The following is a 26,603-nucleotide window of genomic DNA, read 5'->3' as shown; positions in this document are numbered from 1 at the left end:
TTCGGCCATGATCTAATATCTGATTTTGGGTGTGATCTCATGACACCGATCGCGCCATGCATTTTGCATAGGAAGGTGGAGATTTGAAGTAACCGCCAATGGTAGAACACGGTATGCCTCAGAATGGAGCCACTATTCGGCAAGAAGTACATTAATTAGGCCCCTGTATCTTTCCACACATAGAAAATTGACTGTGTGGCGGATTGTTAATTCGTTTATCGGTTACTTTTATTGTGTTTTCTCTCCACGCTATCGCTGTTGTCTGCATATGTCGCTATTGTTTTGCATGTTGGTTTTTATGTAATCTATGCATTTTCTAAAAAAAAGCTTCAGCTGCTAGACACAGCTCGTCCAGTCTCTTTTTCCGTCTCCGCTCTCGTGCACATTGCTGAAGATAGAATCCTCAGTACAAAATAAAACTTAAGGAGGCAGCCGATATTCTATCATGCATATCGAAAAAAGTCAAATTCTCGTGGTTTATGCAAAAGCACTTACCTCTCTCACTTACGTGAAGAAGCAAAGAAATATTCTATGCACTTTTTCCTTAGCTTTTCTAAAAAATATATAAGGGTGTTTCAGCGTACAGGTTGCTCACAATATAGGCAATGACGTAGACCTCCTGCCAGGTTGGTTCGGAGCGCATTTTCACAAGAACCACGTACGTGAAGAAGCAAAGAAATATTCCGTAGGCAATCTGTGAAAAAGCAAACAAGCACTTTTTCCTTAGCTTCTCTAAACTATATATATAGTCCCTATAGCCCTATCAAATGAGATGGTGCAGCATATCGTAATAAAAAGTACAAGCTCGTACCAAAGTTCGTGACCCCACATCATAAAGAAAAATAGTCATTTACAACTGTTTCATAGATTTCATAGAGACATTTTAAATCACTTGCTGCCCGTCAAGTCGGAGAACGTAAAACTAGATAAAACTAAACACCCTCTTCAATGTTCCGGTATGATTTACATATATCGTCAGAGTTAGGCGCTTGTGCCTAATTTTGGTGATTCGCATAATATGTCTAATTGATGTCCTACATGCTGCAGATTGTTTCTGCTTTTCGACACTGCTTGGAATATAGTAGCGGCCATATCCACGGCACAATGCATTGCTTAGACAGCGGCTTTGGCAAAGTTAAGTGCTTCCTGTGTATTTAAGGGGAATACACAGCACGTACACTCGGAATGATGACTGCAAAGGCCCGGAACGGAACGTCCCACGGAGTTCTCCGAGTGCAACCCATATAATATACTCACAGCGTGGCTCCAGAACTTCGTGACGGGCGCCGCGTAGAACTCGTAGATCTTTCGGCCCAGCTTGAGAGGCCTCTTACGCGTGCGTATCTTGAGGTAAGCAGCTTCGGTGTCCACCGGGAAGAGGCTGCCGTTCTCGAGACGGTTGAAGACTGACGAGCACTTGCGGGACAGCGGGCCTCCGAGCGTTTCGGGGTCGAGGTTAATCACGCCCGGAGGGTTGAGCACTCCACCCGGTGGGTCGTCCACGTCCGGGTTCGAATCTTCCTCGTCGTCCTGCAGGTCCAGGTAATGCTCTTCCTCGGTCTGCGGCATCAGCTGCAGCTCTTCCTTCGACTTGAACTCAAGCCAGAGCACCGTCGGCGGAAACAAGAGCCCCAGGATCACCTGCGCGTTAAGCGGCAGGCCGCTCACATTTGAGGACGTGGTGCTTTACAGCCGAATGATCTGCTTGAGCAGACGCTTCTTCAACTTTGATTCTAAGAGCAAGATTGGAAATGCGACGCTCTTGGACAGACATGGACAGATAAGGTAACAACGATTTTTAAGATTACATCGCGTTACGAGGGTGTGTTGGCACTAAAGTGGCAACACCAGGGACTGAAGGAACCAAGGACGCTGAAATAAAATGTGCCCGAATATTGATTGATTGTATTTTCCGATGCGGCGCACCGGTGTGAAGGCAACTGCAATGAATTCACAGAAACTCTGAATCAAGTACATGGTTACAAAAAATCGTGACAATAAAACCAGTTTGACACAAGATTTGCTCAACTTTTTTTTTACTTCGGCAGCAGTCTTACACGCAAGATTAACTTGATTATAGTTTTTTAATTACTGACTTTGCCCATTTTGGGAAAGAGAAACTCATGCGAGTACGTAGCTGACATTGCCTTACAAGAGTACGCACACACACGACATTTTCCTTCCAGAAGCACATATAGCTGCATCTCTTCAAACAGGAGAATCAGCACCATAAATTAGATGTCATCCCAGTTATAACAGTGCCTCCATCTTGCCTCCCAATTCTACTCAATTTTAATCATTGTATCTTTCTTCTACATTTGCTTTTAGGAATCCGCACCTTGAGGCTGACATTCTTTCGGGTCCGGAGTGCGCCCATCCAGAGCTCGGCAAGCAGCATCTGATTGGCTGTGTGGGCAAGGAATCCGCTATGATTGGCGGCAACGGCGAGACCCAGGCAAGTCTGCTTGCTCCAGTTCTGCAGCTCGTACGTCAGTAGCTGCAGCGTCGTGTTTTCGTCTTGACGGTAGCAGTAGTCCAAAAGGTCCAGCGCAAGCTTCTCGAATTCCCTGCGCAAGCCACCAGTGCCATAATTTGAGTACTATTCCATGGTACTTTTTGGCCAACATGTGGACAATGTTTTTTTTTTTTCTGTTTGGGCAAATTTGTTTAAAATGGCATTTAAAGCTATGTCTCGTTTTTATGCACTTCTGGCGAAGATACTTTAAGTGGCATTTCGTAGAGATATGTCTCGTTTTTGTGCCATTGTAAGTTTTTGCTTTTAACACCTTTGTATTTTATATTTGGTCGCGAACTTTGTTACAGGAGAGTGGAAAGTGGTTTCTAGAAGATAGTGATAAGTGGTTTCATAACATATTGGTTATTTACGTATATTCCGGGTGAAGAATCTGATGGCAAAGACACGTATTCGTATCAAGTGGCTTCTCGAAACCAAACGCGGGACATGGATATTGTAAAGCGGTGGCATACGCAACATTCATATGGGTTGGCGGGCTATTTAGTTCAATATGTTTACGTATGTCGATAACATATGTTACTTGAAAGTCATTTCATGTCTTGTGTTCTTCTAATCATTATTCTGTGGTTCATATGCACTCTATAAGGGGCTCAACATTCACAATACCTTGCAATGTGTAGCCACAGCAATAAAAGTCAACTGTGTGCACAGTGTGTATCTTCATAAGACAGCCACGAAACGTTTTCTGAAATAGTCTTATCACCGCAGTGGTCATCTTGTCCACAATCGACACCGGAATTTCAAGATTTTGCTTTATGCCTCCTATTGGAAATTGAATTGTCCACGAAGCTGTTGTCCTTTTTTTAAACAAAATATTGATAACGACGGGTGCGAGTAGGCATAGCCCGTGTTTTCTTTAACCGCTCTCAATGACCGGCAGATTTCAACGCGGCTGCCAGTACGGTACTTTGCATGTGAATTCCTGTTCTAGGAGAACGCTGAAACATAAGTCGGTATGCTGTAGCGATTCTTCTCGCTTCATTCTAGGCCTTTATTATCATCGACTGCTCACCACCAGCCGATCCTAGTGAGTCGTGACAATTCTAGTGGAGCAGCGTTCAAACCACTGACGAAGCGCGAGCAGGGAAGGAATTACAGTAAAACGGTTACATTATTCCGGCCATACCTTTGTATTTTGACTGCCAGTGTGAAGAGCAGATGGTAGCCCTCTGAGCATTAAATAAATTATTTATGAGCTCGCTCATAAGTTGACACAACACAATGCTTCCTGAAAGTAGGCTGAGACACCTCAAGCACCAAATGGTGTCCATCTCTTCCTTGGTGTCGCGTCACATAAGGGAGCTAGCGTTACGCATTGAAAGCGGTACTTACCGTGCATTCTGCCTGAGCTCGTCGGAAGCGTCTGCTTCGAGGTCGTCTTGCGCAGCCTCGTGCGCCATGGCCCAGTAGAGCCGACTGGCCACGAGGGCCTTGACGATGGCTTCTTCGCCGTTCTGCCACATGAATATGGCCATGCGCTGGCGTTTCATCAGCACTGCCCAGATAAGCAGTTCGTTGAACGGGTGCGAGAATGTCGATTCGGAGCCCAAGAGGGCCAACGAGGCTTCGGTATTCAGGGCCGTGTGCAGCGTAGGGGCCTGCGTCACGCCCAAGGCAGGGTCAGCTAAGGAGTGACTGAGTTTATCGTTATTCAAGTCAAATCATCTCCATGACGATCGCATGTTAACTGGCTTGAAGAGGGCATGTTCAATCCCAAATAACTGATAAGGAAGAGAGGGAGTGACGTCAAGGTTAACCAGTGCATAGCCTGGCTGGCTACCCGGTGTTGTGGTAAGGGGGGAAAGAGAATTAATAGAAGGCTCAGGGAGAAGAACAGTGAAAAGGACAAGATGTTTTTAAACATCGAAGGCAGTGCACGTATGGGGTCGCAAGTGACAAATTGCGCACACAAATACAACAAAAGACAACAAGCCACAAAATTTACTGTACTAAATTTGCCTTTGCAAGTAATCCAAGAATGTCCACAATTCCACTTTCTCAAAGCGCCTTTCCTTGCCTAAGTGGACGTGTCCGGGGACAAAGACAATTCGAGAAAGTGCTCTGAAAGGCGTGAAACTGAAGAGTGATCAAGTAGAAGACTATGATAGATGGATTATGGACAACGCATTTTATAAGTCGCTGTTGCAGTATCTCTATGAAACGGGCCCTGCATCCTTATATTTAACCCCATTCTGGTGTTATGCCGCATGGCAAACGAAGCGGGAAAAAATAAAAACATACCTTGTGCTCGTGAGTGCAACATCACCCGCTTTCTTTTATTGCCATTTCACAAACATAATTAACGCACATCTCATATCCGGTCTCATTTTAACATCGAAGCTGTTTAAGCGAGCCGTAATTTGCGGTTCGTATCAAGAAATGAACTTTCTTACCGAGCTGAGATTCGAACCCGTGTACCCACGGCCCCAAGGCGAGCGTCGTAACCACTAGGCCATACAGCCACGTTTTCTTTTTTTTTTTTGCAAGGAAATATTAGTAGTTATATGCGAAAATTAACTGTGTTACATATACACACATGAAAAACAATTTCAGACACGCTAGGCAGCCTAATGAAAGTTCAAAAATCAGGTAAACAAACACAAGCGTCCTGATACGCTATAGACTATACAGCCACGCTTTCAGAACATGCATTTATGCGAACGATATGATTCCGTTCGAGCGTCGTCGTCTTCGTCCACAGCTGGCGAATTCGCACGCTTGTGTTCTGCAAGGTGAAGAAGAGGTTTTGCGCACTATGCTCGGGAGAGAGAGATAACGAAAATGAGGGCGAGAGAGAGAGAGAGACGCATTCACGGAGCGGGTCTGCTGGAAGGCGTTGTGGGCATTGCAACGCGGTGTCGGTGTTGCAAGCTGCGCTATGCAACGCGCAGTGACAGCCGTAAGTCCGAGACGCGCAAAAAAATTATCATCATCATGAGTATTAAGATGAAAAGTTCACGCGCACTTCCGGAAAATGCTGGGCTACGATCGCCCAGCTTCGCTGTTTCAAGCATTGCGCGGCCGAGCGCAAGGTTAAGCGTTTTTTATGCATGCTCTAGCTATGCCTCGTACCTATAATTTAGGTTTTATATCCGCCCCTGAATTTAAAGCAAGCTTCGCAGCATTGCTTTGAAGTTTACTATAAATATTGTACCATGTGTTAATTATGGCATTTCGCCCGTGAATAGGCTGAACAGATGCGGATGTTCAGGGAATGACACGTGAGACGACTTACCGTGGACATGCGGCGCATGACAGTCGAGTAGAGGTTTCGGAACTTCCGTCGGCAGTAGGCCGACCGGTAGGCGCCGCCCATGAGCTTCTCCACCACCAGGCCAATGTCGTAGAGTGTGTACCGGTAGCCGGAAGGAAGGTTCTGCGAATGCGGGCGCTGGTCACGAGCTGCTCGAGAGCAGCAATGCGAGTACTGCGACTCATATGATCCAGCACTTGAGCGGTCTGAGCTGGACTCTGCGAGAACGCCTCTTTCGAGAAATAAACGTCGAACCTGACAGCCGAGTAATCCAACGTGGATCGTTAGCAGCAGCCGTTTTATGCAAATCGTAAGTCCATTCTTGTCACTATAGTTGAGGAACACTTTGGGGGACTTTCTAACGGCGTCTATTAGCTGTGTAGATGTCTCACAGGAATACGTAGTATGCGCGAATAGCGACAACACACTAACCGTCACTCCTTTGTACATCAGCCCTGTTTTTGACTCGCTGTATTGCTCTTTGGTAGTATGATTCACCAACATCAAATATCGTGGGCCAGTAAACTGAAATTAAACGCGAACAAAAGCACATCTTCGGCTCGTGTGTCTGTTCTTAAGCTTGCCTGTCTGACGTAGTACATACGCAGAATGCGGGCACTAAATCATCTTTTCCGGTTTGTACTTAGTGACGCGGCATGGCACCCACAACTAATGACGCATAAGCAGTGTTAAGATGTATTTTTCATTTGTTTATTTTCAACCTTTAGTATCTCAATTGTCCGTCGTCATATTCAAAAACTACCTGTGGCTCTAAATACATTTTTTTTCGTTGTTATTTACACATACGTAAATACCGTCATCATTTCCTTTCTCTTGTAGCACTGCTGTGAAGAACTAAATGTTCCATTATTTCGTTTGACCGAATCGCTCCTCATCCGGTGTGCGAACCTTTTGGTGTAAGTGTAAAAAGAGTTGCAAGTGCATTCGTGGCTGATGTTCATAAGAACATTCAGCTTCATTTTTCGTGGTGACTGGACGTTCGGTCAAACACATGGCAAATGGTGTTGTAGGGCACTCAAGTTTTAACGATGGGGCTCTTTGCTGCGAACAGCTTCAGACTGTTAAAGTTTATTTCGTACTTCAACTAATCGCTGGGTAATCTCACCAAAGACTTACAAAAAGCTAATAAACGAATTTTGCACGTTCGTATTTTCACGTTATACACATTTTCTTCAAACTCGGCTGTGCGTATGCTGAACGCTCAGTACACGCTTATGCATGTGAAAACATGGGAGGTAGTAATACTTAACTCCAAAAAGTCATTTGGTTTAAAAAACAGGTTAGTGTCTTCTGTATTGTCCTTTTTTTTAAGCAGCAGGAATTGTTAATCTAGATGTAGTTTGGATTTAACAGTCTTTTTCTCTGGAACGATATCTGAACATTTTTATACGTAGTGGAATTGCAGGGAAATCATGGAGACAACGCCACTCGTCCAAGACATATGTAAGGCATCAGCTATTCGATCCGATGACGTCCTTCTACATAAAGAAATTTCGGTTCACCAAACTGCAGGCAATGAGGTCAAGATGAAGTGAAAGGTTGGTTGCAACTAATACAAGCGAAAAATGACGGGCAGACATAAATCGTCGGTATGTCGTCTTCTAAGTTTCTTTTAACTAAGATTTTCCGCAAGGATTTCACAGTTTAAAATATGTTAAGAAATTATTTGATAAAAAGACCACGAAAAGATGGCACCAATATGATTCTTTACGCATATCATTTACCTGAAATCAAACCAAACGTCATTAGATAAGAACGAAAGAGAAAAGACTGTGGCATAAAGTAGCGCACAATTGAGATAACGTGTTATATACAGGCTGAATAATTTGATGAATATATCACATTTTCATAAAGAAATGATCACGTTGTTAACTTTACCGTCCTTCCGTTTCAAGATGTCGCTGACAAAGCAGACCCGTTTCCTTTTTTTCCATCACACTTCCACGCATCAGTCCCTCTCCTGCGCTTTATATGCTTATTGTATTTTGCTTTGTTCTGTATTTGAAGCTCCGCTCACTCCAAAGTTTCATTCGAATCAAAAATCTCAAACTTGCACAACAGTGCGAGCTCTGGTAACTATAAAAGGCAAATAAATGTATATAACATTGTGAAATGCTTACCGAGCACCGATTTATAAGTATTTGCAGCCATTTTTAGGCCTGTACAATAGATGAATTGGGCGCGCAGAACCCTTATACACAAATATCTTGATAAAAAGAGTGACCGCTCCAAGAGTGCACAACTTAAACAAAGCGACTAAGAAAGGCACAGCATTGCGATCAGCATCCCTTGCATCAGATTAAGTCCGACAAGAGAAGGAAAAAAACAATTATATTATCTAAATTATGCTTTTCTTTAATTCAACTAAAATTTAGTGGAGCACAACCGTGAAGCTGTCTACAAACTCCCTTCCGCTCAATTTATTCCTCAAGGGCAGCTTCCTTTTATTAAAGTCTCCGCCCGTAAAATTTGGTCCCTGGTAAAAAAAATATTATTGCCATCTGTTATTCGGCACTGTCAAGGCAACTTACTCTTTTACTTTCGACCCGGCGAACGAATATATATGTAAAAGAAAAAGCACTTGCTAACAAATTAAACACGCTGCATGCGTAAATAACACAGCACAGCAAGCGACAGCCGGTTACTGGATAAAGAAAAACGCGTGCAGAAGGAACGATGATAGGAAGAGACGGGCTTTCCAATTTCACGCTGCACGACAACGTCTTGATACGCACGACCGAGAGGCTGGAGTTTTTACCTCGCATGCCGAGCTGTCTAAAGCTTCTTTTCTTTTTTGTCGCTACGTGCCGCTCTTTGCCTTCGTTTTGCTGCGTCATCGGGCAGGTGTCCGTACCAAGTGGCCTCAAAGCCGTGCAGTACTGGCGAGGCTGAAGGTGTGCAACTTTGCCTCGGCTCCCTTGAGCTACTGAGGAGCCTCGTTCAAGGTGACAGCAGCGCGCGCCGGCTGTATAAGTTCGCACGCGCTACTGTCGATATGAAGAAAGATGCATGTAGAGTAAGTGTGGAAAAGCTACGAAAACAAAGTTTAATGCGCACAAGGTGTAGATTTAAGTAAGAGAAGGTTGAAGACTTGATGGTGAAGGGCGCTAGAATAAATCAGAGTGAAAGGAAAACGTACAGTCGCTCACCGAAATTTACGGGACACGGATTCCACGACAAATGTGAATTTCGGCTCCGTTGAGGCGCGGCGCTTCTAGTTTAATGGATCGCTGTGTAGTTTGCAAAGACTATATACTACGCACTGAAACTTTCGATTGATGACTATATGTGCCCAAGCTTCGCGGGAATTGAAATTTTCTTTCTTTTTTCTTTTTTTTTTTTTTGCACATCCCGTGTTCCCTAAGCTTTTGTGGCAAACTGTACGTTGTGTGAGCTTGACTTATGTTGGTTCGCCTATACGGAGTAGATCGATCGATCTATCGATCGATCTATCTATCTATCTATCTATCTATCTATCTATCTATCTATCTATCTATCTATCTATCTATCTATCTATCTATCTATCTATCTAAAACCAATATAACAAGTAGGCTGCCGCGTCAAATCCGCGATGAGGCACGTCTTTTGGGTCAGGAATGTGCCACCTTGTACTAAACAGTGGTGTTGTACGGTAGCCAGCAGTCTCCACAATACTGCACAAAACCTTCGTGAGGCTGTGCAAGTTACCGCCGTATCACTGCCGAGGGTGTTCTTACCTTGCGCACCTCTTTGACCAGAAAGCGAAAGGTATTGCTGGGTCCATGTTTCTGCCATTGGGGAAAAAATGGGAAGGGAGAAAACAAATTGAATCAGTGAAGGGGGAGTGACAGATATCGAAAGAATGGCGACGGTAGGCAAGAAGGTGACTATTTACGTAAGTTGCGACAGACGCTCAAGAGAGAGTGAGCGTAGGTACACCGATTTAAAGGGCAGTGGATTTCACGACGAAATGTCATTATTACAATTTAGGGTCCATTCCTCTTCTATTAACTAAAGCGACATGCACTGCCCTAAACTGCAACAGATAGGTCATGGCTGATATTGAATAAACCATAAAGAGAGCTGATATCACTCGTTACAGACAGGTGACCAAGTTAGCGCACCGAATTAAGCTTAAGCTGTATTATAAAACGTGGTCTCCTTAATCTTGAAAAACGTAGACGAAACAACTCTGCGAATTCCATCTGAGAGTCTTCACCCCCGCCATGTCTTACACGAATAACCTTCCCTGCTGTCTTGCCCTGTAGAAAAAAAGCTCAGGCTTTCTTTATGGCACCGTCAACATTGGTAATGATTTTGCTCTCTTAAGTCCGATGGGCCTTTACGCAATGAAAATCAGTTAATTGTAGCGAAAAAAGATCGCAGCGTTATGGAATTTTTATTTTAAACTGTTCATGCCATTTAGGTTATGTTATTCGTTAAGCATGTTCCCTATATACGGATAAGATGTATGCGGAAATTAAAGAAGCAGCTAAATTGGGACCTCGTGAACGTGTTCAGCATTTGAAGTTTTTTCCTTACGGTGCTGTAGAGTTCCTCGAGGCGTGGTATGGTCAGGAACTTGTGCATGCTGACGCCGTTCTCCAGCAGGATCTGAACGAAGTCTACTCGATCCATGGCAAGCGCGTCCATCATTGCTTGCTCCAGCGCGCCCGGCTAGATCAGTGCAATGAAAGTAATGAAGCTCTGAGTCTATCAACGCAGATAAAGTATTCCCTCTCTTGCAATAATCAATACACACCTGCCTACGGTTGTTATTTGTTACAAATATTTTTTTTTATTTCCTCTCAGGTTTAAGAAAATGTGCGTATCAGTAGGCATGACAACCCAGACAAGAAATGCTCGTACTCTAAAAAAAATCAGATTCTAAGAAAAATCAGAAAATCAGAAGAAAATCAGAAAAAAAGCCAGTTTGAAGAGGCAGTATACGCAAACCTGGGCCTTATTTCACAAAACTGCGCTTATGACAGTTTCCGTAATCACCGGAAATCGGACGCCCGTCCCTTGCTTGTAATAGCGGTCGACGTGACAAAGGAGGTGATTGCCGTGGTGATAGCCTCTCGTGGACGGCACGTACAGCAGAGAAGTTTTGTGAACATGTTCCCTTAATTTTGAACGTAAGCGAAGAGAAGGAAATAGAAGGATTTAAGATAACGTGATTCTCTAGTTCAAGGAAGATACCCTCATCGCCGGATGAACGGAGCCTGATCCAAATATTAAACCCCAATTGTCCATTTACGTTATCAAAGTATTTCATTAAAAAATGCGTCTAAGGAACCTGCTACTGCGACTTCTTCAGCTAGACGTGCGTGACAAGGACGCCATTGCTCTCAGTTTTTTCGGCACCGAAGGGTCCATAGACTTTCTTCCTGGGGTACCACACATTCAATACTGATGACGACGAGAATTGGCCTTCTCGTATTCCATAAATACACTAGGATTAGCAGCAACAGTAAAAGTACAGAAAATTTCTTGATGTACACCATTAATAAATGAAAGATTATTCTGACTATTATAGTAGCCTTCGCGCGCAAGACCACAAGTAAGGTCATTGAGATTATTTGCACTAGCCTGACGTTTCTACGCGCCACTTATATAGAATAAACAGACAAGATCACAACTGGTCATCCTACTCAAGAACAGCCATTTCCGGCTTATTTCAAACAATGAATCAACAAATAAATTAATCAATCAATCAATCAACTTGGCCTTCACCAAAAAATTTAAAGTGAAGAAGATGGTGCGGAGAAAACTGCCACATCGCAGCTTTACTGGGCTCAAACTACCCATCAGCATTGAAAACAGGGCACAGCAGTCATATAATCTTAAACAAAACATCAATAGCGGGAAAATAAACACTACATTCAAGTGTATTCTACGTATAACAACTGTTTAGACACACTAGCTTTCATGTTCATTAGTCACGTCTCCCTGTTTGTTTAAGCCACAGACTTAATCTAACAGTGCCGCTCTGAGTGTTTTCAGAATAAATATTTTCATTTGTCTCCAGCTCGCCCGTTCTTTAGCTATTGTACGCCCCCTCGTACTGCATTTCCTGCTTCCATTTCAGACATCACAGAGAAACTACTCGGAATGCGTTGGCCTCGTCCCCACATAGCCTGTAATCTGGCTTTGTGCTACAGAATATCTCTTCAATGTTCTTTGGTGAATCGGGGCTACCATGCAGACGCAACATTCAGATAGTACCCGTCCCTCACCGGCCACTCTTGGCCGTAGACGAAGATCTCCGATCGTGCGATGTCCGCCCTATTCCAAGTCAGGGCCAGGTTCAGCTGGTCCACAGGTGGCAGATACTGGCCTGCATTGTGCATTGTGAGTGACAGGAACATAGAAATGTGAATGGCTGGGAGATTTTTCATCCATATTTTTCTTTTAATCCCGTCGTAATATATAGGGTGTTCATTTTTACGTTTTGCGCAATTTTTAGAAATTGGCTGTTGCAGGTAGCATAATTCTTATTATTCAGCTGGGTTACTCGAAGAGGCGGACATTAGTAGCACGAGAAATCGAAACATATATTCTACTACTTAACAAAAATTCACTAATTAGCTTCTTAGTTAATTACTTTACGTCACATATTGCAATTTACGAATTGTAGCCGGTGAGCTTGTCAGGCGTATCCACTTGGAATGAATTTCCAGAATGACACCAGTTTGGATATATGCGCCATCAAATTCGCCGAAAAATTCATTGTTGTTCCGCCTACTTTTTTACCAAAATGCTCTTTTATGCACTGAAGCACAAAATTAGCTGGAAGGCCCACGTATTTCGTCCCACACTTTGGCAAATAACATAATAACAAATAACATCTGGAAACTGGCGTCATCCAGGAAATTCATTTCAAGTGGATGCGTCTTGCAAACTTACCGGCTAGAATTCGTAAATTGCAAGATGTGTCGTAAAGTAATTAACTAAGGTGTTAATTAGTGAATTTTCTTTATTTAGTTGAACACGTGTTTCGATTTCTCGTGCTATTAATGCCCGCCCCTTCGAATAATCTAGCTCAAGGACAAGGACTGTGCTATCTGCCACAGTCGATTTTCAAAAATTCCACAAAACGTAAAAATGATCACCCTGTATTTTGGGGTTAGTTATTTTGTTCTCTGTCACATTACCGTTTGCAGTTATAGAGTTTCGACGTTACATCATTGAATAGCTCAGGCTCTTTTCCGTCTTGTGATCGTTAAAAAAGGACGAGAGTGAGGCTGGAGGAAGCCTGTACCGGCGGGTAATTGTGGACAGTGAGTTCAAACCCACACCTTCCGGCTGCCATAAAGAGCACGCAATCCACTTATATCAGATTTATTTGAAAAATGGTGTTATAATACGCCTCCCTTCAGTATAAGATAGTGTTCTAGTGTTCTGCGCTCCATTTATATTGTACAATTGTTGCTGTAGCCGAGGACTGACTGCCTCCAAGCAGCAACCTAATAAGAAACAGTATTTCACCCCGTAGTCCACATTCGCGAACTAAACCTCTCTTACTGCGGCCACTCGACGGCAAGGAAAATTTCGGAACTGCATAAGAACTGCATAAGATACTACCCAAAGTATCACATCACTGAGAAAAACCTCACAATTTTGACGCCACGGCGCTGCTTCCAATTTACGTTGACGTTTACAATTATCGACACGGCTTCCCATCATCAGCATCAGCCTATATTTATGTCCACTGCAGGACGAAGGCAGTGGACATAACCCATAAATATTAGCGGGTCACTACGTGGGCGCTCGACGCATGATTGCCGCAAGCTGTATAGACAGCATCATAGAATCTTAAACGCTTGCCAATCATCAGGATGAATTATTATTTAAAGATTACAATCTTGAACGAAACTATTGGCCTTATTGTGGCTTCCCTTTATAAGCATTACTTAGTGCTTAACGTAAGAATATGAATTCGTGTTAATAAAAAACTATCAGGTTTCGTCTTAAAGCTTACACCTGCGAGTGTAGGGGTAACGAAAGAACGCAAAATCGATGCTCGACAAGAAAAGAACAAGGCGCGAAAAGCCTCTTTATATTTGCCGTGTTTCCTCGCTATAATTGTTTTTATCTGCGGGGGGGGGGGGGGGGGGGGGATTCTATTGGTGGACCGATATTCGCGTCCCTGCTGAAGCTTCAACAACATTGGGCCTTTTAATTGAACGTTGCATAAATCGCGTGCTTACTTAAGGAAATCGGAGCTTGCTGACGCTTTAGGCGCTGCTTCGCAGAGCTTCAAATTTATTCTCTTGAATATTCAACCATTGGCTCTCGTTCGTTTCGCTCTGCAAATGAGGGTTCCACAAAGCCGCACGTATTTCAGGAACTGGACAACGCACCGTTCATTGCGGGGACCCATCCGCGGCTACTCGCTCGAGACTACGTATACCGTTCACATAAGCCGATCAGCTTGCAAAAACAGCCTGCGTTTTAGCGTGTAATGAACGGCTGTCATCGGATATCCAAAACTCGCAGTGTGCCAATTTAAATTAACCTCGCGGGCGGGCTCGGGACGACTAGCTCGCAAGAACAGAGTTAAAACTACAAAGATACAAAACTCGTTAGGATTAGCATGGCAGGTTCAGAATTATTATGGCACAACTTTTTGGTTTGCCTAACCTACGCTGTTAATATTTATGCGCTACGCACCTTAGTAACAAACATTTTTTTTCGTACTAGAACATCATAAGCACGTAATATGATGCTGAATTAATTTTGAGCGAGCTTTAGCATGTGTTTTTACTTAGAAATGCTAAAGAAAGTTAAACTACCGCATTGTAAAAACAAAAAAAAAGAAAGAGCACGCAGGAATTAAAAAAAGTGAAGGATAAATGCGAGAAACGCCATAGAATGTACAGTTTAAAAGTGTAAGGTTTCATCGTTATATTTCAACCCCTCGTTATATACGAATCGATTATTGCGGCTTTTTGATAACGCACGCACAGCCAAAATCATCTATCTCTGTGCGTTGGGTCTGACTGTGTTTCTCGCTTTAAATCATAATTGCTTTATTCCAAATAAATACCGTGTTTCTAAGCTACTCGTATACTTTTAATAATTGCTCTTCCATGTTGAAGAACGTATTTGAATTGTATGATTTGTCTTGGTACGTGTACCTTACCGTGTAAGGTCCCACTTTAAGCAATGTACTTTATCGCGTTTCGCATGCGTATTACTCATATTTTGGCCATCATGGACTGAAGTAACTAACATTATAATTTTTTGAAGTTCCTAATGTTTTTCTTTATATCAATACGTAGCAATACGAATGACATTTGGCGTTTCGAGGCAATGCAAATGGCCCTAAACAAAACATTTCGACAGGCTCTGCTCAGGACCTAATAGAAAAACTGTACTGAATCCTGAAATAACCAAATACTCAAATAAGCAAGCTTTGAGAACGTTTTCAGAAACCAAGTGACCAACCAATACAGTCGAAAATCTTTGGAAATATATGACGCCACACTAACGTCCAGGTGCTGCAGTTCGGGCAGCATAACGGAAGAAGGGAGCTTCTGCCGCCCCCAAATCATCAACCTTTTTCTGTAAAATTAATTGAAATGAAGTCTGAAAAATATTGTGTCTTTCTAAACTGATTTATCAATTCTTTTAGCTTTCGTTTAGTCACACCACAAATGCCCCGCTCGAGAGAAGAGCTCGCGCTGTCTGGGCTCTGAATGTCGATTAGAAAATGCTTCCGTGCGTCGTCCATCTCGCCTAATAAATCACGGACGACTGACAAAACTTAATTAGCAGCAGCAATTAGTGGCACCTAGCAGCATGCCGTACATTCAGAGTGTGTATGCGTCTGAATTTGACCTTTATATATTATTTTAAAATTATTATATTCTGATATGAATTTATTTCTTTTTACTTTGCGCTGAGTGTGCATGCGTTGAAACTATAATTTATTTTTCTTTGTTCTTTCGTTGTTCTTTCTTTTGTAAGCTTACACTTAAAGAAGACATTTTGTTTTTAATGTTCTACTCTCGTCTACTAATCAGTCTACTCTCGAGTAATCTTGTTTCGTCATAGCGCCTCGGCCCATATATAGGTGAAATGAAGCAGCTCGGGGCACATGCTTCCAACTTATCAAACTAATCCCCCAGCTAAATCTATCCGTCTTCAGAGACCACTAGCATTTTAAAAAATCGCTGATTGTCTGCTTGCCTTTGAGCAGAGCCGACAGGACTGCCTGGTCGAGTTCCTTGCAGGGGCCTTCTCCCATGCGGAAGACCGTTATCTGCGAGTCAAAAGGAGAAGCGGGGATGTGAGGCGATCGGAGAGAGAGCAAAGGAGAAAAATAAAGTGCGCCATGATTGCAAGACCGAGCTGTGGCGATAAGCACTTCCCTGAGCCGTCTTAGCACTCGTGCTCCTGTCATTCTCCTGTCCCGCCTCCACTGAGTGCTCTATTTTGCACGCGGCTCGCATCTTGCGGTCGTATTCAGGCGCCCATCACTTGGTCTCACAGGCACACCTGGAGAGCATTCGGATGCATGCCTCTTGCTGTGGTGGCAGCGTTTTGCTGCACATTTGCGGTAAGAATGCCAGTGGGCTTGGTTGGTTAGGTATAGATGACAGAATGTGGTTATCGAAATGGCAAACACTATCTTATTCGATATGTATGCGGAAGAAGAATTGAGGACCCTCTTGATGTCGTCGCGGGCGTCTGCAGTAGTCTTTATCGTTTTCGGAGATCGCTTCCATTTCGTCCACCGTCAAGAGAAGTTAACCACTACTTCTTTCGTGCCAGCTAACGGTAAACATGTCACCTGCTTTTCCCCTTTTTTCGCTGTTTGTTTTTTTAATCCTCGGTGCTTTCTTCTATCTCGGTATCGCTACACACCCAGGCACAGGTATTTTGGGCCAGCATTTTCGCTCCCTCGAAGAAAACGCAGGCTGGCAACTGTCACTAGGAAAAGACGTCATTGCAGCACCGTCGAATAAGGCAGCCCGCGAACGGCAAGGTTTAGGCAGATGGACGTCAACAGCGGCAGTGCAAAAACAAGAAAAAAAATAAGGGCATAAACGATAAGTTTAGAGCGCGACAGGTTTGTCGGTATCCGAGCGTCGGTGTGGCTGTCCCCACCCACACGAACGTACAAGGTCTTTCTTCTTGATGGACTGCAGGAGTTCCACGTAGACTTGTTCGGCCTGCTCTTGCTGTATCTGGAACGTCCTCTGGATGGTGGTGATGAGTTGCTCGCGGAAACCCTCGGGCAACTTGCTCCTGCGAAGCAAAGCGCGCGAGCGCGTGTTCACGGCTCGCTGTTATAGCAAAGCGCTGCTCGGAATATATAGGTGAGGATATCTGCAAATGCAGTAGTGACGAAAGCGGCACCAATACCCATCCTCCATTTTTTATTACCATTATTAGGTGCCGAGATCTAACACGTGCCGGCGACGGAAACAAAGTATTCATTGCGGCTTTTTTTAGGAGTAAGAAGTTTAATTCTCCGCGCAAAGTGAAATATGACACGCTATACTTTTCTCTCCTATATGTATGCTCACTTACTTCTCGCTAACTGTGACGACAGCCGTCAAAGGGCTGTTATTCAATACCTTTGAGTTACTGCATTTCCTCGAGAAATCTCCCTAGGAATTATGACTGTACAGATAGAGGCAGGTAAACGAGGGGGGGGGGGGGAAACTGAAACAGTAGGAAAGTGCGGCAGGGTACACTGGCACGTTAATAAGAAAGATGACGCCATTAGGAGAATGCGTAATGTGTTTTCTTGTTGATTAACCTAACTAGTTCTTGAGACAACTAAAGAAGTGCTATGGGGCATTTCGTAATAGCGCGGCTTCCTAATGTCTGTGCGCTTTTATATACACGGTTTCCGCGGCAAACGAAACTGCGGCGTTTCGCAGGGCTGCCCGCTGTACGTACTCGTCGTCGGGTATGTATCGATGCGCGAAGGCGATGAGATCGGCGGCCCGTCCCGATCCGTCGCAAACCACCACGGGCACCGGAGGAAGGTCGGTCACGTATTCGAGCACAGTGCGCACCGTGTTGAGGCCGCCCTCGACAATCACGCACACAACGGGAATGCCGCACCACTGCACGCTGGAACCTGCATGGAGATACAGGGACAAAGTAGCGCGCATTCGACTCTTTGGCTGGAAAGTTAAGTGTTTAAGAAAGAGTGTGGGAAGCGCTTCATAATAATTTACTGGTCCAAAATGAACCTCCAATTGACTTCAAGAAACTATCGAACGCAAAAGACTCCCTTTCAGTTATTTTATGGTGTTACCGACATCTTTGTTCAAAGCCTGTGCGATATAACGGTGCTATATATCTGTGCGTCACGAAATGATGAACTTCCCATATCCATCGATTTCATATTACAAACATGGCTTCGCCGTATCTGCGTCCTACCAATTCTTCACGGAGCATCGGGAATATAATTGCCTTAGAATATTGCGTATATCCGGCTTAAAACAGCGTCATTTCCTGATGAGTGCCCTCGTTCAGACCTTTTCTGAGACATTTATATGTTGATTGAACGCTCCTTTGCTGGGCCTTATTTTTCTTTGTCATCACTTATTATGCACTTACTCAATTAGTCAAGCCCTCAGTCAGTCAGTCAGTAATTTACTTATTTATTAGTCAATTTTATTGCTGCGAAACATAGAGAAATGGAGTAGCTGAGTTATTTCGGGCCTCGGTCTCACCACAGAAAATAATTTTATAGCAGAAGAATACATATACGTGCGACGTGTATCTTGTGTGCAGATGAAATGGTTCAGTTTAGTTTGATTCGCTTTCAGCGTTCGAAGCATTTTCAATTGGAACCAAGTGTACTCGTTCCACAACACGACAGCGCGAGAACGGCCGGAGTGCGTAAAGGAAGCCACTCACGGTGGTAAAACCTCTGCCTGGAGATGTGCTTCTCCAAGCGTTTCCGGAGGCCGATCTCGGCGCCGTACTTTCCCGTCGTGCCGTTGTCGGCCAGCACAAAGTAGGAGTGGTGCTGGTTGAGTACTGCAAAGCGGCTTTTGGGCGACGAGATGCTGTAGTACTGCACAACCCGCTGCAGATTGGGTGAAAGGAGCGGGAGTGAAGTATGAAACGGCAACTATGGATAAATGGAGAACATGAAGTGAGGAAATACAATATAAACACGGGAATGCTGCAGAAGAGACACGAAATTTGGCTTACTGTTCAATTTTCCATCTTCATAATTGGTAACTGCATTCCCGATGTGAAGTCAGCAAATATGCTTCAAGTAACAGTAAACAACATCACGAAAGAGCGTCTTTCCTTCAGCACCGATGTAGCGACAGTGCATAGCTCTGCTTATAGCCTTTAGACAAATAAGATGTTTCTTTCCGTTCCATTCTTGACACAGGCAGATGGAAGTGGTAATGTAATCACCTGGTTGTGTAGATGCATTAAGGCTCCACGCCGTTGGCAATATGTTAGACACGCTTCCCTATAGGCTGGTCGTGCCTATTTCACTCTGTTACGACTATCGCAGAACTCGTAGGTAACTAATAGATACTGCTGTAGATGCATTGTACTTAGTCTCCGTCCTTCCACTCCGAAGCACTGATTGAAATTTGCATTTCCATGGACTGCTTACAGTCCCCGCTTCAACGCTCACAACACCTCACTCACTCACGCTACGAACAGAGTAATTTCGCTCTTATTGATGCACATTCGTACAGTACTTTCACTGGATTACCGAGCAATCACGTTTGATCAAAGTGAAAATTGAAATCCACCCAACCAAGTTACAAAGAAGCCCATATTATCAGAAATCCCAAGGGGTTCCCTGGTAGCTTCACGCTACTGTTGGGTTGTTGTGAATTTTTTTTTATGAACCGTCTTTCACCTTGCTGGATTCCCCAGAACTGACTTACCACAATCACGTTTCGTAGTGTTCAAAGCCATTAACGTGCGTAATCGAATACTTACTGACAGCGATGGATAACAAGTTTACCTGACGAAACTCACGCCCTACCTATTGCAACAATATATATACGTACTTGTTCTAGTTTTGGAGACACGATAAATTGGTGTCAGCCTCAGTAGAACCGCGTATGCACGCTAGTATGAGTCAAATGCGCCCCTTCGACTCCGTAAAAACATTGCGTACTCCAAAACGCAAATAACCAATGCCATCATGCGCAACATTCCACAGTGTAATGCAAAAAGGGGGACGCGCGTCTCGTTGGATTTTCGGCTTTCTCTTTTATTTTATTCTCTCTTTGTCTCTGTCTCTTTCCCAGAATGCAAATGTGAGAATGAACCGAAGCTACAAGTCAACCACTCTTGGGGCGACACACCAAGGGTAAAGGTGGAATCATCTTAACTTTGGCTTTCTTTTTCCCCCTTTGTCGGGGCGCTCCGAGGACACCGTAGTTCACACGCTGCACAAATCTGATTACCTCCAGCGCGAGAGCATATTACATGTTAACATTACGCCGAATGATTTCCGCAACCAAGGCGTAAACACTGAAAGTGTTTTTATTTCCCCGGAATATCGACTGCTTTCCAGAAGATACAGGACTGAGAATCCTATAGAGATGCTTCAAGAGATATGGTTTTTACAACGGCATCGATCCTTTATGTAGCTGCTCAAGCAGCAAGACCCAACAGGAGGCTTTCGCGAAGCAGGAAGATACCGTGTGTACACAGATCCATGCAATCGATACACACAAGCAACCTCGGAGTCAGGTTCTCTTTCGCCGCTAGACCCTCACGTGCCCATGTAACAACGATGATATATCTCACTTAACGACAAAACTTCCTCGAACTTCTTGAATCTTATGCGAACGAGCGCGTTAACAGTGAGGTCGTTGCAAATTTTTATCATTAACATATGTAAGGGGGCATACATATGAGTTGTTGCCTCAATCTTGAGCTGTCTGTCAATGCGCATCCGTGAGATATTTTTTCTAATGTAGGACAAAATCCTTACTGTAGCTAAAGCTCACGCAATGCATATCTAAACTTAGTGAATATAAGCTAATGTATTCGAGGTTCAATAGCTGTTCAGTGATACGCAGTAAGTAATACACCTGTCGCCGGCAAAGGTAATGCAATAACTTGATAGAGGTTACGACTCCCCCACGGGAGCCTGGTTTATAACAACTGTAAACGGCAACATACACTCATTTAAGTAGGTGTTATCACGTGATGCAGGTATCACGCATATGAGGAGGGTAGGCTGCTGGTATTCCCGTTAAGCGTGTGTGCAGTGGTTTCAATGATCAAGAGATTTTATGTATCAACGTGAAATCAGCTTATTTTTATTTTTTTTAAGTGTGATGACGCAGGCAACATCCCAGTTGATCAGGTGCTTAGAAGACACAACAAGCTCTGCGGGGGCATTAGGCGCCACTTTCTTCTTTTTGCATCATTAGAATGTTTGCGGAACCATCTTTTCAATAAAATCATCAGTCGCATTCTATGCCAGCGTTCATAGTATTATGCACAGACATCTTCACTTACTTTTGTGCTCAGCAAGTTAGTTGACTCACTTCTGTCCGAAGAGACAATCCTCCAACGCAGGTGTGACTCTATACCTTACCAGAAGACTGTTAGACCATTGGTGTGCTTTCTGTGATCTACAGGGCTCGAAGAACGCCTTCAGTAATTATTTTATTTTTTTATCTGCCTCTCTCTTCTTCTCCTTCTTACTTCTTTCTAACCCGCTTTTTTCTCAACCCACGTGTAGGGTAGCAAACCAAAGATCTGATTCTAGTTAACCTCCCTGCCTTCTCTTCTCTCTTTCTCTCTCTCCCTCTTAGTTTCTCTTATATATACGTGTTCGCAATCTGGGCACGGAATTTCGTACTCGACCCCCGAAAGGTCCTTTCTTTTCAACTTGTATTTCAAATTAGTAAGGCTGCTTCTGAGCTTCCGTACCTGTACGTGTGCCTCCTGTGCGTCGTAGTCACGCAGGAGACAAGCGAGTGGTTCACTGAAGCCCGGAGTATAGGATACGGATGCCGGTTTTTATGTGGAAGCGGGTGCTTGATTGAACTGGGCACGACAGTTGTCGTTGTACTGAGGCCGTAAACGAAGAAAGGGGATCGAACTGTTTCCACGTCACTTTTCGCTGTTGCACAATCGCTCTCATATTACCGATATTTCCTACTTTCATTTTTAAAAAATGGAGAAAAAAGAGTGGGAACAATGTACCCTCTCTTAAAAGTAGCGCGGTTATCATAAGCGCACTTACATGACAAACCGTAAAAAAGAAGAGCAAGAAAAAGTTTTACATAAAAAATGTCTAGCAATCGCAGTTGGAAGAGTTAGAAGAGCTGAATGTAGCTCAGAACCTCAAACTCTGCGTTTCATTTCTGATGAAAGGACAGGTCTTGGTAAAAGAGGTTAACGTTTCACGTTCAAGGTAACCGGAAATATATTTTAAATCAATAAATATGGCAGATAAGGACAACCTTCAATCTCTTCACTAAAACCAAACCCCCAACAGTGACGACCGTTGGACCGTCGCCACTGTTTGGTTAAGGTGAATGATCAGCTATCTGAGGAGACCTAATTTATTTTTTCTGTTAGATTGACCATCTTCAATATCGGTTAAATTAGGTTCAAGCGCCTTAAAGCGCTGCGGTTAAACTGGATCAATACTATTTAAAAACGAAGAAGTGCCAAAGTAAAAAGAGTACCTTTTTGATATATCGTACAAGACGCACTTGCTGGCTCACTTCGTGCACAAACTGATGAATTGGACTGTGAAACTGTTCGTCCATAGATAAATAAACATACTTCTTCAGGTTGGTCGGCCCGTATTGCGGCACATCTATTTACTTTAGGTCGTGTACTCCTTGTTGCTGGACACGGTCACTGCAAACGGCGGGCAGCCGCTGCAGATGCAAGGCCAGAACACTTTATCGGCAGTACTGATTTGGTAGCGAGAATTTCACTATACAGCGTACGCCGTTTTGTTTGTATTGCTTTTATCACACTATCCTCGCAACAAACTGTTCATCTGCACCCTATACCATTTTAAATCACCCCAATACCAAGATATTCCCTGCGTTATCCCGCTCCAGGCAAACTAAATTTGTTTTAGCAATACGAGTGGCCTTCTGTTCTCCGTCACAACATTGTTTTCCTAATCTCAGTTTTCTTTTCTTATAGCATTTCAAAGCAACAAGCTTTTTCTTCAAGGCCTAAGGAACAATAATGTTAGTTTTGTTTTCGACGCCCAAACGAAAGACCCTTGCTTTTCTTCTGTATAAAACTCGCTCTTTCTTTCTTCTATTGCTGATTTTATCCCAGCCGTTGACCTTTCGTGATAGCAAATAAGGGAGTTTTCTTTTTCTTCTTCTCTTCAAGAACTTCACCTATTCCATCGCTTTTTAATTAGGCGGTCTGCTTTAGGCATTCATGAATAATAAAAAGAGTCTCGGTCGCGAAGCATGAAGCGAAGAAAGAACGCCCCGAGTGTTGACCTTAAACCATCACGACTCAGTTTCAGAACCGTTGAATACGCCTCAAAAGAATTTTAGCAGTTGCTTCAGCTGCTTAAGGCCAATCTCAAAAACATTGGGGTGGTTTCTCAAGAACGTTCTGCATTATTTCTAGAGAAAGTCTGTTTAAGTCTGTGAAAAGAAGAGTGTGTTTCAAAGGTAATTCATCTAGCGCGCCTTAACTGAACCGAATGCGGGTTATAGGGAAATAATATGTGAAAATCAAGCACAAAAAATATCCTTAAAACGCAGAAATATCCAGCTATGTTGATTGGGGGTGGTTTTCAGCGCCGAAGGTTATTAAAGCGAAGCTTTCTAGGTCTCACTGATTCGTCCGTGAGAGCCGAAAACGCACTGCAGGAAAGCCAACTTACTCAATGGAACTATTTTCGCATCTGCGCACACAATAGACCAATCTGCGCATGTTCGCACACAATCGTAGAACACTACAGTTTACATTGTAGGCTGTACCGATAAGAACAATGGGAACTGCAATGTCACACTACCCAGACGAACTGTATATATCTGCCGCGCTATAACGCAAAATGATTCCAAACTGTTTTGATTCCAATTTCTGCAATCAGCCTCCACGATTGGTCAAAACCTTTTTGGGCCACTCCCAACTTCGCTTGTCTGTCACGTGACGTCACGAAAACCGCGATAGCTCCCCATCTGCTATAACGTGTACAAACTGATTATGCATGATTAAACCGCACAAAAGAAAAATAATCGTTCCTGATTCTACGCCTTTTCACCATTAGCTCTCTGCTATTCGGTCCATTGTTTTCTGGCTACGCCCACTTCACCTGTCTGTCACGCGACCTCACAAAACCGCGAAAACTCGCCACGTCAAAGTGACGTGCACGCGAAAAAAATGCATTAATATGACGAACAAAACTGAAACTTTTTCTGAATAGGCACAGACTGCCCCGTTCCGAAAGGAATAGATGATGGCTGTGGGCCGATCGCTCTGACCCTCGCTGCTCGCACCTGCCGGTGAGCATGTATTTATTTGCGCATGATAAACCTTTTTGCGTGGCAGTAAAATGTTAGTCGAGCCCTTTCGGCACGGCATACTACATCGCTCTGCCAACTCTTCCTTGTTGAGGATCCGTTTTAGCGGCATTCTCATCCTTTCGTTGCACGCCGCCGCGATTTTCGACCAGCCACCGCAAGCTAAGTAAGGCGAAGCGAACCAATCGGAGAAGCCGGCGCCACCCTCTTCATGCGGTTATCTATTGTCACTGTGCTGTCTCGGCCCCATCGAAACCCTCTCCACTACAGCGTGCTCCTCGCTTCTTGTCAGCCAATTAGATAAGAAAAACCGCCGAGTGTAGACAATGTTATTGGTTTTGAAAGCGAACAAAGGTGACCTCCTATAAACGAGGAGAGTGTTTGATTGGGTTGTTGAGACAACGCGGCGGGTTACCGCCTGATGCTTGCCTCGGTGGTTACGTAAATTTGACGTCAGGGGTTTGGAATCAAAACAGTTTGGAATCATTTTACGTTATAGTGCGCCCTGCATTGCATTACGCGCGTCACGCAATGCATTCCCGGCCATCACTATGGGTAGGCGGCGCGTGCAGCGCACAGCAGAAGAAGAGGCTGCCGTACGCGAACGTAAGCGCGAGCGCGATCTTGCCCCTAAGGCCGATCCCGTGTATCGGCACCGGCATGCAGTCCATGAAAGTGTGAGTGTGTGCGTGTAAACAAGCGGCTACGTTATCTAAATTAAAGGCTATGCAACTTAACGAAATGTGTCTTCATTCAACTTGAACTTTCAAAAAATACAATCCTAAACGAGCAAGCAAATCACATATGCATCGCATCGGGTTGCTCAGCATTTCTTGGGTTCGTTGCGTGGTCGTTGGCTTTGAACTTTAACTTTAGTTCAGTTTGCATAGGCGAAAGCTTCGCGTTCAACCATCTTTCTTTAAGAAAGGGGCTTTGATTTATAGATATTCTTCAGCGAGCTTTTGTTTCAGTAGAAGCTTATGTATTGTTTTTTTTTGCGCATTTTGATTTACTGATTCGTACGAGTTTTCGAAAGCATTAACAGCGCTATGAAACAGAGCAGTGGGGCATTTCAGGAGAATTTTAACCACCTGGTCACATCTTTTTTAACGCGAACTGAATATCAATACACAAATGTCTATGTAATCAGCCCCCATTAAAATGCGGCTGCGGGGGCTAGGACTCGAACCCGCAACCTCGTGTTTAGCAATAGAACGCCAAATCTATTGAACAACCTCGGCGGGACTGAGAGCTCTGCAGACACAGTCTCCAAACAAACAAAAACAAAACAAAAAAAGCATTATCTGAATTGTGAAAACAAACTTCTACATGCTGGGTCGTATAACGTAAAAATATGCCATTGTGATTTTATTCTAACCTCCTGACGTCAAAATCACGTAACAACCAAGACGCAAGCATCAGGCAGTGGCCCGCCGTGTTGTTTAAGCAGATCAATCAAACGCTTTCCTCGTGTATAGGAGGTGATTTTGTTTGCTTTAAAAGCAAATAGCATTGTCTACCTTGCAGTTGTTTTTTTTTTTCTTTTTTTTATCCAATTGACTCACAACAGGCGAGGAGCGCGAAGAGATGGAGGTGGTTTCGGTGGGTCCGAGCTGGCGCGTTTAAAATAGATAACCAGATGAGCTTGGCGGCGCCGGCGTCTGCGACTGGTACGCCTTCGCTTGGTTAGCTTGCGGTGGCTGGTTCAAAATTGCGGTGGCGGGCAACGGGAGGTTAAAAATGCCGCTAAAACGAATCCTCAGCAAAGAAGAGTTGGCAGAGCGATGTCGTATACGTGCCGAAAGGAATCGACAACGTTATACTACCACGAAAACATTTTTAATGTACACAGAGAAATACATTCTCCACGGCAGCTCCAAGTAGCCAGTGTCATAGCGATCGGCTGGCAGCAATCTGTTCTTCATTTCGGAACGAGGCAGCCAACAGTTATACAAAAAAGTAGTCTTTTTCGGCATATTAATATATATTTAGTGCGTACACGTAACTTTGGCAGGGTCCGCTGTTGTCGTTTTTTTTTTTTTTTTTTTTTTTTGACACCGCGTGTCAGACGAAGTGGATGCCGCCCTAAAATTTTTAACCAATAGCGGAGGGCTTATGGAAAAGACGTAAAAATATGAAAAGATGCGGTTTCCATGACGCTGCGTGACAGGTGAAGTGGAAATGACCCGAAAAACTTATTACAAATCGGGGAGAGCTAGTGGCAGAAATGGAATAGAAACAGACTGCAATAGCTTTACGTTACGTCGTTCCTAACTTATGAGGTAGATAGTTTCGCAAGTGGTTCTCTTCTCTGTTGAATTTG

The 26,603-nt window shown here is 43.8% G+C and overlaps 1 protein-coding gene across 1 annotated transcript in view; it reads right to left on the bottom strand.

Annotated features, from left to right (window-relative positions):
• The window catches only part of LOC119440691 (transient receptor potential cation channel trpm), a 207,414-nt gene that overhangs the window by 6,376 nt on the left and 174,435 nt on the right, over positions 1 to 26,603 (bottom strand). The window contains exons 6-17 of the mRNA XM_049663014.1: positions 18,681 to 18,852; positions 17,709 to 17,892; positions 16,922 to 17,048; positions 15,987 to 16,059; positions 12,029 to 12,129; positions 10,332 to 10,466; positions 9,527 to 9,577; positions 5,772 to 5,912; positions 3,869 to 4,134; positions 2,339 to 2,567; positions 1,258 to 1,641; positions 592 to 694 (exon numbers count right to left, since the gene is read on the bottom strand). Of these exons, the coding sequence (XP_049518971.1) occupies positions 592 to 694; positions 1,258 to 1,641; positions 2,339 to 2,567; positions 3,869 to 4,134; positions 5,772 to 5,912; positions 9,527 to 9,577; positions 10,332 to 10,466; positions 12,029 to 12,129; positions 15,987 to 16,059; positions 16,922 to 17,048; positions 17,709 to 17,892; positions 18,681 to 18,852 (1,966 nt within the window). The remainder of the gene's footprint in view (positions 1 to 591; positions 695 to 1,257; positions 1,642 to 2,338; positions 2,568 to 3,868; positions 4,135 to 5,771; positions 5,913 to 9,526; positions 9,578 to 10,331; positions 10,467 to 12,028; positions 12,130 to 15,986; positions 16,060 to 16,921; positions 17,049 to 17,708; positions 17,893 to 18,680; positions 18,853 to 26,603) is intronic.

The sequence above is a fragment of the Dermacentor silvarum genome, chromosome 2 (genome assembly GCF_013339745.2).
Source record: "Dermacentor silvarum isolate Dsil-2018 chromosome 2, BIME_Dsil_1.4, whole genome shotgun sequence".
Lineage (NCBI taxonomy): Eukaryota > Metazoa > Arthropoda > Arachnida > Ixodida > Ixodidae > Dermacentor > Dermacentor silvarum.
This window is presented reverse-complemented; position numbering and strand designations above follow the sequence as displayed.